General features: G+C 28.6%; 2 protein-coding genes across 2 annotated transcripts; both read right to left on the reverse strand.

Annotated features, from left to right (window-relative positions):
- Nucleotides 1–5,209: 5,209 nt before the first annotated feature.
- On the reverse strand, nucleotides 5,210–8,977 carry LOC111027548. The gene is made up of 4 exons (XM_022305950.1): nucleotides 8,882–8,977; nucleotides 7,498–7,650; nucleotides 6,118–6,285; nucleotides 5,210–5,371 (listed from the first exon to the last, which is right to left on the reverse strand). The coding sequence occupies exons 1-4, from the start codon at nucleotides 8,975–8,977 to the stop codon at nucleotides 5,210–5,212; spliced, it is 579 nt and encodes a 192-aa protein (XP_022161642.1).
- A 2,595-nt stretch (nucleotides 8,978–11,572) lies between these two features.
- LOC111027554 lies at nucleotides 11,573–12,809 on the reverse strand. The gene is made up of 3 exons (XM_022305960.1): nucleotides 12,741–12,809; nucleotides 11,971–12,138; nucleotides 11,573–11,733 (listed from the first exon to the last, which is right to left on the reverse strand). Exons 1-3 carry the CDS (start codon nucleotides 12,807–12,809, stop codon nucleotides 11,575–11,577), a joined length of 396 nt encoding a protein of 131 aa, XP_022161652.1. The 3' UTR covers nucleotides 11,573–11,574.
- Nucleotides 12,810–12,879: the final 70 nt, after the last annotated feature.

A 12,879-nucleotide genomic window follows, 5' to 3' on the forward strand; every position in this document is an offset into this window, starting at 1 on the left:
GCAAGTCAAAGATTGTCGGATGGGGAATGATTCTGGTTGCAAGATTAGCTGCCTTGTCAGCCATTTCATTGCCGATTATACCTGTGTGAGATGGTACCCACTAATAATATTTTTATATAGCAAGTTTATAATATTTTCCAGTCAATAATAAACGATACAATAGCTTCAAAAATAAAAGTATTTAAATAAGTGTTATTACGGAAAAAGAATTTGAACACTTTTACTCGAATAGGTATTTTACGACACTGCTAACAAGTCAATTGAAACTTCAAGTGCCTAATGCATCGATTCAATTATAACTACTTACGAAAAAAGTGTCGTCAAAAGGTATTCGAGAGTAGAATTGCCAAGGAGCAACGTTGAATTAACCTTGTGACTTACGTACATGCAGGGCCGTATTACCGCTTAGGCTGTGTAGGCTAAAGCCTAGGGCGGCAAATTTTTTTTGGTGTGACCCAAAAACTACATTGAGATATTAGTAGAATATCAATACCTATGTAAATTAGGCGGTAAATTTATTTCAGCCTATGGGCGACAAAAACCTTAATCCGGCCCTGCGTACATGTTATGTTGGATTTTATTTTTCTTCGTTGCATTGCTATTGTAAGCTTGTTTGACGACCTATTTGAAACGACCCTAAACAGTAATATTAGTCAGTGTTCAATATTATTTAATTATGACGGATATTTTTGCGTGCGATTGCGTAACTTTAACATCTCTGAGACATTTTATTTAGATCTCAGATTAGAGATCGTATCCATTTTCCATAACATGGATTAAAATTAAATTAAGTTGCCATAAGAACACTCCCATAAGTAGGCCCATGCTAATTGACTATGTGATGTTATAACATTAACTTCCATGCGACGTTTTGACAAGCTTTTCAAATATAGTTATTTTCTTATTAAAAAGAATATAATACATTTGTGTGTATTTTTTTATTAATTGCCTTTCGTGTTGATTGCAGAACTGCAGTGTGTTGAACTTATGATAACCTTCAAACACTTCCGGATCAAATAACATTATCAGCTGCTATTAACTTTAACCTCGACAATACAATCATAATATTACTAATACAATATTCATATAGATAGCCGTTACTAACGCATAAATTTATATACACACCATACGGAACCTCGTATTACATTATCAAGCCTATGTTATTCATACATTCAGTGTCTTCATGCATTTTAAGTTATTTTTTAACACATTTTAAATTTGATTTACGACCTAATATTGCAGGGACTCTAAGTCAGTTCATACGATGTTTAATAATATTAAATAGCATAATTTTTTTCTTACCTATTTATAGGAATACCATGGAATACATATTTTTGGTCTTATTATTATTTGCCTTTCGTGCTGATTTTAGAATCAAATGTTACACTTATAAACACTTCTAAACATTTTCGGAATAACTTCCGGACTAAATATTATCAGATATTAATTCTTATGCTTCGACTATATTATAATATGTATTATTGTATAACTATATTACTATACGTACCTAACGTTTAATATACACACAGTATGGAAATATTTTGGTAGGCTTAGAGAACTTAATTTTTATTTTTGAGTCTGCTATCACTTTTTTAAGAAGTCAATAGTTTTCTTTGCTTTAATCTTCAACGTTGAGAGTGGTTTCTTGTAGAAAATTGGATCTATTTTTCGGGAGCGTCTGCAGAAGTCGAAAACCACATTATTTGTTTCAAAATAATTGGAAATAACCAATATTATACTGTGATATCAGTTTTTGACAAAATCAATTTAGTTTTTATAAAGGATAAGAATAAGGAATTATAATTTTTTTTTTAATCTGACATAATGCATAGGTACTTATCTAGGCATATACAAAAATACGTTATCATGTTAGTATTTATTTTTTTTATTTTGTATACTGTGTAAAACTAAAATGTTTTAAATTCTAGTGCAAAGCATTCAATTTAACAGTGATGGAAAAAAGCTCTTTTCAGTTAAACAAATTACAAATTAATTAGATGAATAAATTGGGAGAGGGGTCAGAGATAGTAAGCACCATGAGACATATATTGTAAATCTAGTAACTATGTCAATTTATTATATATTATTTGAAGTAGTTAATGTTCGGATTAACTAGGTCCTTAATATTTAAGCACATGGCTTTTATATTATAATATAAATATTTAAGTAATTATAATGAATATGTATTTATTCATACGAAAACGCCTAAGTGCTTAATAATTGCATTAATTGACTTACTGTTCATACAGGATGCAATTCAATAGAACAAAATGTATTACAGTAATGATTATACTTACGACCGGAGTAGTTGAAGGTTTCTAAAGTAAGTTACAGACATAAAAAATATCAATCGTATATAATGCATTATAATGTAAGAATATAGGTGTTAATATAATATTATAGTCTTCAACAGCGGTTCTCAACCTTATTTTTTCGAGTACCATTCAAGTGTATTATTATTTATTAATCTGTCGCGTACCACTTATGTCTACTTCCATGTGACCATGTTCAAACACAATTTAGAATGTTCATCTATTTCTTCTCCGTTCTATTTCTCCGTGCCCTTCCGCGTACCGATATGTTGTCTTCCGCGTATCACTAGTGGTAAACGTACCATAGTTTGAGAACCTCGCCTGGTCTACACAATTGGAATTAAGTTATACTATTTTATTGCTAGAAGTAGTTATTGTTCCATTGACAATGTATTTAATATTTGAGTGGAAGTTCCCACTTATATAATAATATTATAATTTATAATACCACTTTATTAGATTGTGATATTTATAATACAAGTATCTATTAGCAAATCACTTACGATTGGAGAACTCAATAGCTATTTTGCGTGGAAGACGATCCTAATCTAATTGTGTATACCAGTTGTATGAACAAAAATAAAATATGATGTTTCATGGTTCCTCTTTCTTGTATTTTGGTGTTGCCGATGAGTTTACAGGTACTGTTCATTGAATAAAACAGAATTTCACTAACACTAGGTAGATTTTTAAGTAATAAGTTAAACGCGTTGTTTAATTTTTTTCCGTGTCTAGTTTTCCTTTGTGTGCATATTAATATTTATTAATATGTAAACAATTATAGTACCTATAATAATACAAATAATATTTTAGATAATTTTATCTATTATTATACATCGATTTAAAATTTTACCCTATTGAAATTTAAATTACAATGATGATGATTAATACACTGGTATGGTATATTTGATGACTTATTTGATGAACTTCGATAAATCGACACTAATTATAGAGGATAATTAATAAAGCATGCTCGATTCCATTTTTTAATTAATGAATTTATGCAAATTCTAATTTTTGGATTTTTAAATATTCTTATTAAGACTGTATTTTTAAATTCCTGAGATTTTTTATACTACATTGGTATATTTACTTAAACAATGTTATATGGCAAAAACTACTATTTTCAAATGAGCATTCTACTTTTTACTCTAAATAATTCAGTGGGTAATTTTTTTGAAATCTTTGATGTACTTTATTCTCGAGTTGAACAAATAGTTTTTTATTAATTAAATTATTTAAACTGAGAATACTGGTTCTTAAAAATGCAAATACAAAAAAATAAAATATATACCAGGAACATCAAGGTATACTCACCTAACCTCAAGGTTCTCCCCTTAGCATTTTTAAATTTTAAACCACAATCGACAAACCACTCATTTTTATCACTATAATACGCTAAAAAAACCATTATCTTTGCTGACAACGCTGACATACATTCAAAAAACCCAACAATCTCAATGTAATCATCATAAAAATAACAAAACACATAACATTTTAAAATTAATGAAAATTATCAAAATATACGCATTATCTAGATTCTAGGCACCTACCACATTCTGACCATAATATTATACAGAAAACATATTTTTACTTGGTCTAACTTTCGTTTAATTATTATCTTATCAGGGATAGGAACCTACTTGTTTTATTATTATTTATTGAGTGTTTAATCATCCATGAAAATAATATAAATATAATAACAAATAATAATTAATAATAATTAATTACAATAATAATTATTATTAATATTAATATAATAATAACGTTTTCCGTAGCAATTCGTTTATCTATTAGGTTATATCTATAAATATATAACATAAATTGGCACTCAAAAATTGAATTTATTCAATTGTTCTTTTGATTTGGAACTAAAGACAACTCCCAAATCATTTTTGGACATCCATTCGAATAAAATTTTCTCATTTTCGAAATTCTTATCATAATATGAATATTATTCTTATGCCGCGCATATAGCCGAATGCTCGAATGATTTCAATGGTAGATGGATAACGGAGTAATCCTCCATTTGTTATTATGTATTTTGTAAATTATAGCAGGGACTATTATCTTAATGATGTTAACCGTAACATTGAATTTTAACACTAAGAATTCAAAAAATATTACGTAAATGTGTGGGTACATGGCTATATAAATAACTAAATGATAATATTTAATAAAATTCCTAGTTTAATATAGATTCAACTAATAGAAAACATAGAAAACATAAAGATATAGCTACTAGCCCAGTTGGTAATAAGAATCAACTATTATTATTAATGTAATTTATTGTAATTATTTAGTTGTAATTGATTTGGTTGAAATAAATAAATAAAATAAATAAGATTATCGATATGTTATTATAATTAAATTATTTTTCTATAGTATATTAATAAGGAGAAGGGTGCAAAATGTATAGTTGATTTATTAATAATAGTAATAACTATTTTTATTATATAAACAAAATATTTACATGCAAGTTTAATCTCAAAGTCTTAAAGAACCTTTTTAACTCATTATTTTTCTTCAAATAATAACTGTAAAATAATTGTTTTCCCTAGAAAAGTCTAGTTGTTGCATAGATTCCTGCATCACCTCTGTCGTGATCAATGAACGCAGAGGCGTGACAAAAAATAATATGTGTAGCTCGTGCGGGAAGGCAGTTCTTTCAGTATGGGGAGAGCAATTTAGACCTCGCATGGGGCACAAGTCGCCCTCGGACTGAAATAGCTCACTTTCCGCCCTTCACACATAATGTGTTTTTTTATTTCAGACAAAAAAAAAATAATATTCATAGACTTTTGATGTAAATTATGAATTTTAAATGTTTCAATACAATTTTTTTTTTTGAAAAACGTTAATAAAACATTAAAATAATAGTTAAAGTACAATTTATTTCAAGGATGTTTCTTAGTTTCTATAATGAAAACTTGGCAGCCGTATATTTCATTTTTTCGAGTGTAATACACATAGAATTTGAATGTTCCATAAAAAAATGTTTTTGGCAGATTCGAGTCCTTAAAAATTGATGTATCAATCCCTGGATATGTGTAAATACCCTGAAAGTATAACAATGTATGGAAAGTAAAAAAACAAATTGTATTATTATTCCTTGTATAGAATGGTTTAATACATTTTTTTAAAAATATAATTAATATATTATATAAAATTACACCATATTTTATATAAATTACATTATATTGTTAATGTAAATCTAAATCACACCATCTTGTATTTCTGTAACATGGTCATTGGTCACTTACATAATATAAAGATGACCAAATGCATTCTGCATGTGATTACTGCATCATAGTATTGCCTTAAAAAGCATTGAAAATGTAAGCATAGAACTTGTATTGTTAGAAGACATGTTATATTTCATACTTAGATACTATATGTTTTAGTTATAGTAAAATATTAAATATTTTAATATTACTAGTCGTGTTATTTATTTTTTTTTTGTCGATAAATACTATAAATAATCTTTTGACAAATTTAAATATTAAGAATTAAGTAATATTCATGAATACGGTAATCGATGATGAATCTATTATAATTTTAAAGTGAATTCAATAGCTTGTATGACGTCAAGCAATGGTGTAAATTATTCAACAAGTTAAATACATTGTTTATTTGCTAACAATATATTATTCTTATGGTTTATTCTTAATGCTGTATATAAATTGTATATAAATTGCTATAAATTTTGCACCTATCCTTGCCAAACCGATCAAATTTGTATGTATTATTATTTATTAATAATAACTAAATATAATATTATAAAGTTAAAAAATTATGTTTTTACCGGAAGTATAGGACATTTGGTATTTTTACTACCAGACCCATTCATATACACTGTCCAAACGCTTCCCAATAATCGTTTTATTGATGTGCAAGCATTTGGTATTTTATGCGATAGTACATTTTCCTTCCAATTTCCAAGTGAATCTTTGACAGCCAATTTTATTTCCAACTGCAAAAAAAGTTTCATCAGTTGATAGATCACGATTCCACGTTTTTAAGAACAAACATAATATTTTATATTGAAATAATAATAATAATAATGGGTGGCGAGGATAAAAAACAAAAAAATAGCATATATACGAAAAAATAGGCATTTTATTGTAATTGCTTGTAGAGTTAAAGGTAACTATTTAGTATTTTAGTGTGTAAAAAAATCGTTTTTAGTAGATCTCAAGCCCCTCAAGACATTATTGTTCAGCCTACATCTATGCAGTTAGGTTAATGTTTTATATTTGTGAATTGTTATTATACGCTATCATCTGTATCTTGCGTGTTTAACTACTATAATATCACATACAAAATATTCTAACCCGTGCTTTCCTACCCTTCACATAATTCTATAACCTAAGTATACCAAATATATTACACATAATAATTATGGTCACACCAGATGTCCACATATTTTACTTGTAGATAAAGATTAATCGGCTTGTACTTATGTGATGTGAGTTATTGGTAGTGAGCATCATATGAGTACCCTTACAATATCATAACTGGCAATATTAGTTTATTTGTTTTGGTATTTATACTATTTTTTTATTAATCTAAAGCCCGAAACTATGGCCATTAGCTGTTTGTGGGAGGAAATGGTTGGTTTGAAACACGTTTTGTATGCTTTGCTTTTAAAAATCCCTGTGGTCACCCATCCGGGAGCTAGCAACGCTGGCCGGTGTGTACACTCAGTGAGCCTTCACCAATAGCCACTTTATGTTATAGTTGTATGATTCGCATATTATTTTATTACCGCAGTGTATACTTATTATAATAATATGTAATTTAATGAAAAAATCGAATTTTTTATATTTTATGTTATAACAATATTCTTTTTTATTTTTCCGTTTCTTTATTTTTTTTTTAAACCCGAATTTGACTACCCTCTGATTACAGAAACGGTGATAAAAAAAATAAGTGTTTAATATACTAGTATGTCGAGTGTCTACTATCGACCCAAAAGATACAGTAAAATAGTACGCAGAATAACTTGATTTTTTTATTAATTAAATAATGCTATGCTGGTAAAATATTACAATAACCGTAAAATAGTTAATACCATATTATACTATCATTCATTACTATGAAATTCGTTTCAGACAGCCAATAATTATATTGTACGTAGTTTTAAGCATACCAAATACACATTGACTCAATTGTATCAACTTACGAATAATGTGTCGTCAAGAGGTGCTTCGAGGGTTGAATTTCCAAGCAACCATGTTGTATTGGCCCTGTGACTTATATACGTATAATGCTGGATTGTATTGTTCTTCGTAGGATTGCAATTATAAACTTGTCTGATGACTAATTGGTAAGGACCCTAAACACAAATACAAAAATACGGGCATATTATGATCTTTAATATTATTTAATTACGACCCATAGTAGTTATTTTCTTATTAAAAGAAATACATATTTGTACACATGTTTTATTATTATTTGCCTCACATTCCGACATCACACTGCAACTGAATGTCGCATTATATAAATCGTCAAATGCAACCGGAAAAACATTCCGCAAACTTCCGGATCAAATATCGTCAGCTATTAACACTTACTTTGACTCTATTATAATATTAATTATTATCGTTGTATTAGTAACCTTTACCAACGCATAAGTCAGTGCACACCGTATGGAACCTTGTACCTATTAAATTGTCATGTTCTTTGTTATTCAAATAAAACATATTTTATACATGGTTGACTGCAAAAGAATTTTCAAATTTTAGTGGTTTGGACTACTTTTATTTATTTATCTTGTGTCTGTTATCACTTTTGGGATTTGCCAATTAAAATCCAGAATAAATTTCTTCTAGCTTTAACCTTACATTTTGAAGGTGGTTTCTAGCAGCAAACTAGATATTAATAAAATTAGCTTGCAATATCAGTTTTGCCAAAGTCGATTTTGTTTTTTTTACTGGAATTAAAAAATCAATAACTTTTGAAGCATGAATATTTCGAGAAATATTTATTTTGACATTTACTTTACTTGATAAAGTGTTCTATATTTTTTGTAAATTAAATAGAACAATATGTCTTACAGTACTTTCAAATCTAGTAGTTGAAGTATCAAAAATTAATAATCGACATAAAAAACAATCATCATAAAATGCGTTTTAATAAAAAAAAACATAAATAATATTTAATATAGTCTAAAAAAGTTGAGTTTAAATTTGGTGACTTTATTGTTTGAGTTATTTATTTTTCCATTTCCCAGATACTTAATATTTGAGGGGAAGTAATTCGTTCCCTCTTATATGATATTTATACCACGTTTAATTAAATGTTGTTAGATATAATAACATTATTTTAGCAATTAATTTAAGATTAGATAAATCAAAAGCCGTCTTCAGTCACCAGACGACTCTGATAACTATTGTGAATATTAGTTTTATAAACATAACAACTATATACAAGGCATACGATAAGCTTTTATTACTGCAATTTTGAATGGGACTTTAATAAATATGTTGTAATAAATATTGTATTAAAATATGGATGTTTATTGGATTTTAAAATGAACTATACATTTTTCTTGTCTATTCACTTACGACTGGAGAACTCAATAGCTGTTTTGAAATTGTAGACGATCCCAATCTAGTTGTGTGTAACAGTTGTATAAACAAAATTAAAATATTATGTTTCATGGTCTCCTTTTCTTGCTTTTCGCTGGTGCTGATGATTATACGAACAGGTACTATTCAACTAGTAAAAACCAGTTTCACAAACACTAACTATAGATAGATTTTCGAGTATAAAATTGAAAACATTGTTTGCTGTGTTTTGTTTTCCATTGTTTGCATTGTAATATTTATTAATACATAATAAACTCATTTTTTTTGGAATTCGTTTTATCTATAACTATTCATCAATATTACACTGTTACAATACTACAATGGTGTTGATTAATTCACTGATAGATGGACATATGGTACATTGGCCTAAATATGGGGGGGGGGGGCTAAGCGGGTACCACACGATTGCGTACGATGTATCTTTTTGAGAACACGATTGCGTACGTTAATACGATTGCGTTAGGTTAGGTCGATCAATAAGTTGATTAATAAGTCAATCTTCAAAGGTGAAGTATATTTTTAGTAGATCGTGACCAAAAAAAGTTTGGCCAGCCCTGTTCTATAAGTTCAAAGCAAATGGCAACAGTGAAGTTCAAAGTTGCAGATAAAAATCGTACGCAATCGTGAACATTTAATGTTCACGATTGCGTATGTCGATAAATACCGTACGCAATCGTGTTTTACCGGGCTAAGCCCCCTAACTCTTATTTTAGTTACCTCCCTGTCATAATTTCTATATTCCTAGCTACATTTATAAATTTTAATAAACATATGGGAACATTTTTTTTGAACTATTTGGAAACTACTTGGAAACATTATTATTTATTACGATTTATTTATTATATACCAGCATATACTACCACATCATTAATGATAATTTATTTTCAGATGTAATCGGCTGTTGCACTCGATTGTATGGATCAGAAATATATATTTTTTCACCAGAAACAAAACAAAATTCAACTGTTTTTAATTTAATCTAAAAAAATGTTCAATTTTTTTGTCATTGACTAAATGTCCTTTGATTAATTTTGCAAAAAATCCTTTCTGTTCTCTCATTAAAAACATAGGTTTTGTGGTTTTTCTTTTTTTTTTCAGCATTAAAGATTTTATCATATTATCTCCTTCTTGGTCATCTTCAAGTTATAACATCAACATATTATTAATATTTACAACAGCTTGTTGTTTATTCATATTTGAACAGTAAAGGTACTGAAAACGTGCACATTCATTGAAAACTCAAGAACTACTGTTGCATGTTTGTACATCACTTATACATCAAATTTAAAATTTAGTTATCTAAATATCAAAACATAAATATGTTATAGTGATCCTTAAGTATCGTTAAGTTTCACTAGATGGTATTGAACGAAAATATTGTACACGAAATAGTATTAAATTATTTTTAGAAAGCAATTAGATTGGTAATAATATACAATTATCTAACGATACACTATTTTCAGTATTTTTATCTAATTAAGTCAATTAAGGTTTTTAAAATTTAAATTTTGATCTTAGAGATGAATGTATTGATTTTACAATGATGTGTGTTTTTGTGTGGCTTATAAGTCTTTACAAACGTCTAGTGTCCACTAGGGGCCCTAAGGTTGTAGCTACATACTTTATCGTAGTTAAATAGTACTACTTATTTAATTATATAATATATTCATACAAACTAAATTACGTACTATATTCTACCAGTTATTATTTTTTTTTTAGTGTACCATCTTCTCTCAAAGACACAGATTATATATTCTGAAATACTATGGTAATATATATTTAGTGACTTTATTGATAAATTGTATACATTGACGTCATAACTATACAGGATAATTGTAATTCACTGAGCACGGTGCACGCTCATCTCTTTTATCATTTAATAATGTATTTATTTTTATTCAAATTCTAACTTTATAGTTATTAAAATATATATACTATATAGGTATATAAGAACTAGGAAGGGTCCAGTGACGATACAAACTTCTGTTTTTTCAAAAAGTTTATTCTAAATAATTCAATGAATCATTGTTTTTTAAATGTTTTATAATGTATTAAATTTTTAACTCAAAATAATTTGAACATAGATTTTTCAGTTATTAAATACGGAATGCAGTGCTAAGAAAACTACTAGGCTTTTTTACTAACTTAATATGACTGAAAAAATGGTGGACAAAGATTTTGTATCCAATATAACTGGCGGCGTAAAAATAAAAAAATATATATTTGGAGATAAAATAATTATCGAGTTGGTAACGGCCAATAAAAACATTCAAAAAATGAAATACCAAATCTTATATGTATACAAAAATGTATTTAATGAATTGATACATACCTAGTTCTAACATCAGTATCCAGATCTAAACTTATGCATCTAAAACAGAAGTTTGCAAAGGAATATTGTATTTGTACTTTAATTTCGTTACTATTCTAAAGCACGATTTTATGGTTTTGCATAAAAATTGGTATAGATAGGTTTTAATCAAATTTTTTTCAGATGATCACCATAATATACGGTTGTAGACTATTAACCATATTACGTATAACTATTTTAGAAGTGAATCATAAAAATACTTAATATTCTTAAGAAAAAAGGTAAAATTACGTTTTTTTCAGATGAGAAATTTAGATATTTAATAAACCATAAAAATGTTAAAAAAAAATCAAGACACTCAAGGGCGCTTAAATTCTAAAATGTAAACTTGACAGCCGAAGTTTTCATTTTTTCGTGAATATTGCGCATGAAATTTGTACGTTCCATAAAAAAACGCCTTTGGCATATTGGATTGCTCAAAAATTGACGGATCCAAACCATTAGCTATATAAATACCCTTAAAGTATAAAAACGATTAACTAAAGTAAGCAAAGAAAATAATTGTATTAATAGTCATTAATCGATTGTGTACATGTATTATTATTTAACTGTCTATAATCAATTTAAAATTTAAAATTATTAATACAATTTTCTTCATGTTGAAGATAATTGAATGATGTGTATGTTTATAATTATACCTATAATTATGTAAATGTAATAAAATATTATGATGTGTTGTAACTTAGGTTTTTACCGGAAGTACAGGACAATTTGCACTTTTAAGTCCAAGACCATGAATGAATGAAGTCGCTGCGTTTCCTACTAATTTTTTTAATGATGAGCAAGCATTCGATACTTTATGCATGTACACGTTTTCCTTCCAATTTCCAAACGAATCTTTGGGAGCCATATACATTTCCAACTACATAAAAATGTTAAAGATTAGTGTATCACTCGGGGACGAGGTGACCGAGTGGTCTGACTCTTCCGCTGCGACGCAGCCGGTCGCGGTTCGATCCTCGGCCACCGGGCGGCATTTTTCTCCGGACAAGTGTGACAGTTCGATCGTGGACCGACCCAACAAAACTGTTGAATCGAACTGCCCCCGTGGCCGACCGCCGCTTTTTAGCAAGGTCGCCAACCACGAGCCGAGACCTGGATAGGTCGGAGCACCGTGGATTTGATTATTCACAATAATAAATGCATACACCAGGAAGAGTTAATAACGAGGGTAATACTAATAATAATAATAATAACTCAAGACACGGAAGTTATGTGCAAAAAATGATATATTGGAAGTTGGTGCCGAGAAAGCTCAACAGGGCGTAAAACTCGGACATAATAAAAATAGCTTACACAACGAGCAAATGACGAGGCACAACAGATACGTATAGTATAATAATAAAAATGTGTTTAAACAACCATGCCTAGACCCCAATGGCTCCACTGGACGGTTACCGGTCAACATGGCGAAATATAATATGTACAACGATAATAAATTACAATAATAAATAAAATGTTTACCAGCCAGATATGTACAGATTTTATGTTACCAGTACACACATACGGTATCGCCCGTCTTTCCGCCGGCATTGCCGGGGAGGATTTCAGCTGTCGCTACTCCATCGTCCACAAATAAGGCAGCTTCATCAAAACAAAAAAA

This window comes from Myzus persicae, unplaced genomic scaffold, assembly GCF_001856785.1.
Source record: "Myzus persicae strain clone G006 unplaced genomic scaffold, MPER_G0061.0, whole genome shotgun sequence".
NCBI classification, from domain to species: domain Eukaryota; kingdom Metazoa; phylum Arthropoda; class Insecta; order Hemiptera; family Aphididae; genus Myzus; species Myzus persicae.

Coding starts and splice junctions, on each gene's coding strand:
- LOC111027548 (XM_022305950.1), bottom strand. CDS start 8,977: ATGAAACATAATATTTTAATTTTGTTTATACAACTGTTACACACAACT. Junction 7,651..8,881: donor AGCTATTGAGTTCTCCAGTC/GTAAGTGAATAG, acceptor ATTTGTGTTTAG/GGTCCTTACCAATTAGTCAT. Junction 5,372..6,117: donor CCAAATGTCCTATACTTCCG/GTAAAAACATAA, acceptor TTATACTTTCAG/GGTATTTACACATATCCAGG.
- LOC111027554 (XM_022305960.1), bottom strand. CDS start 12,809: ATGCCGGCGGAAAGACGGGCGATACCGTATGTGTGTACTGGTAACATA. Junction 12,139..12,740: donor AATCTGTACATATCTGGCTG/GTAAACATTTTA, acceptor ATTTTTATGTAG/TTGGAAATGTATATGGCTCC. Junction 11,734..11,970: donor CAAATTGTCCTGTACTTCCG/GTAAAAACCTAA, acceptor TTATACTTTAAG/GGTATTTATATAGCTAATGG.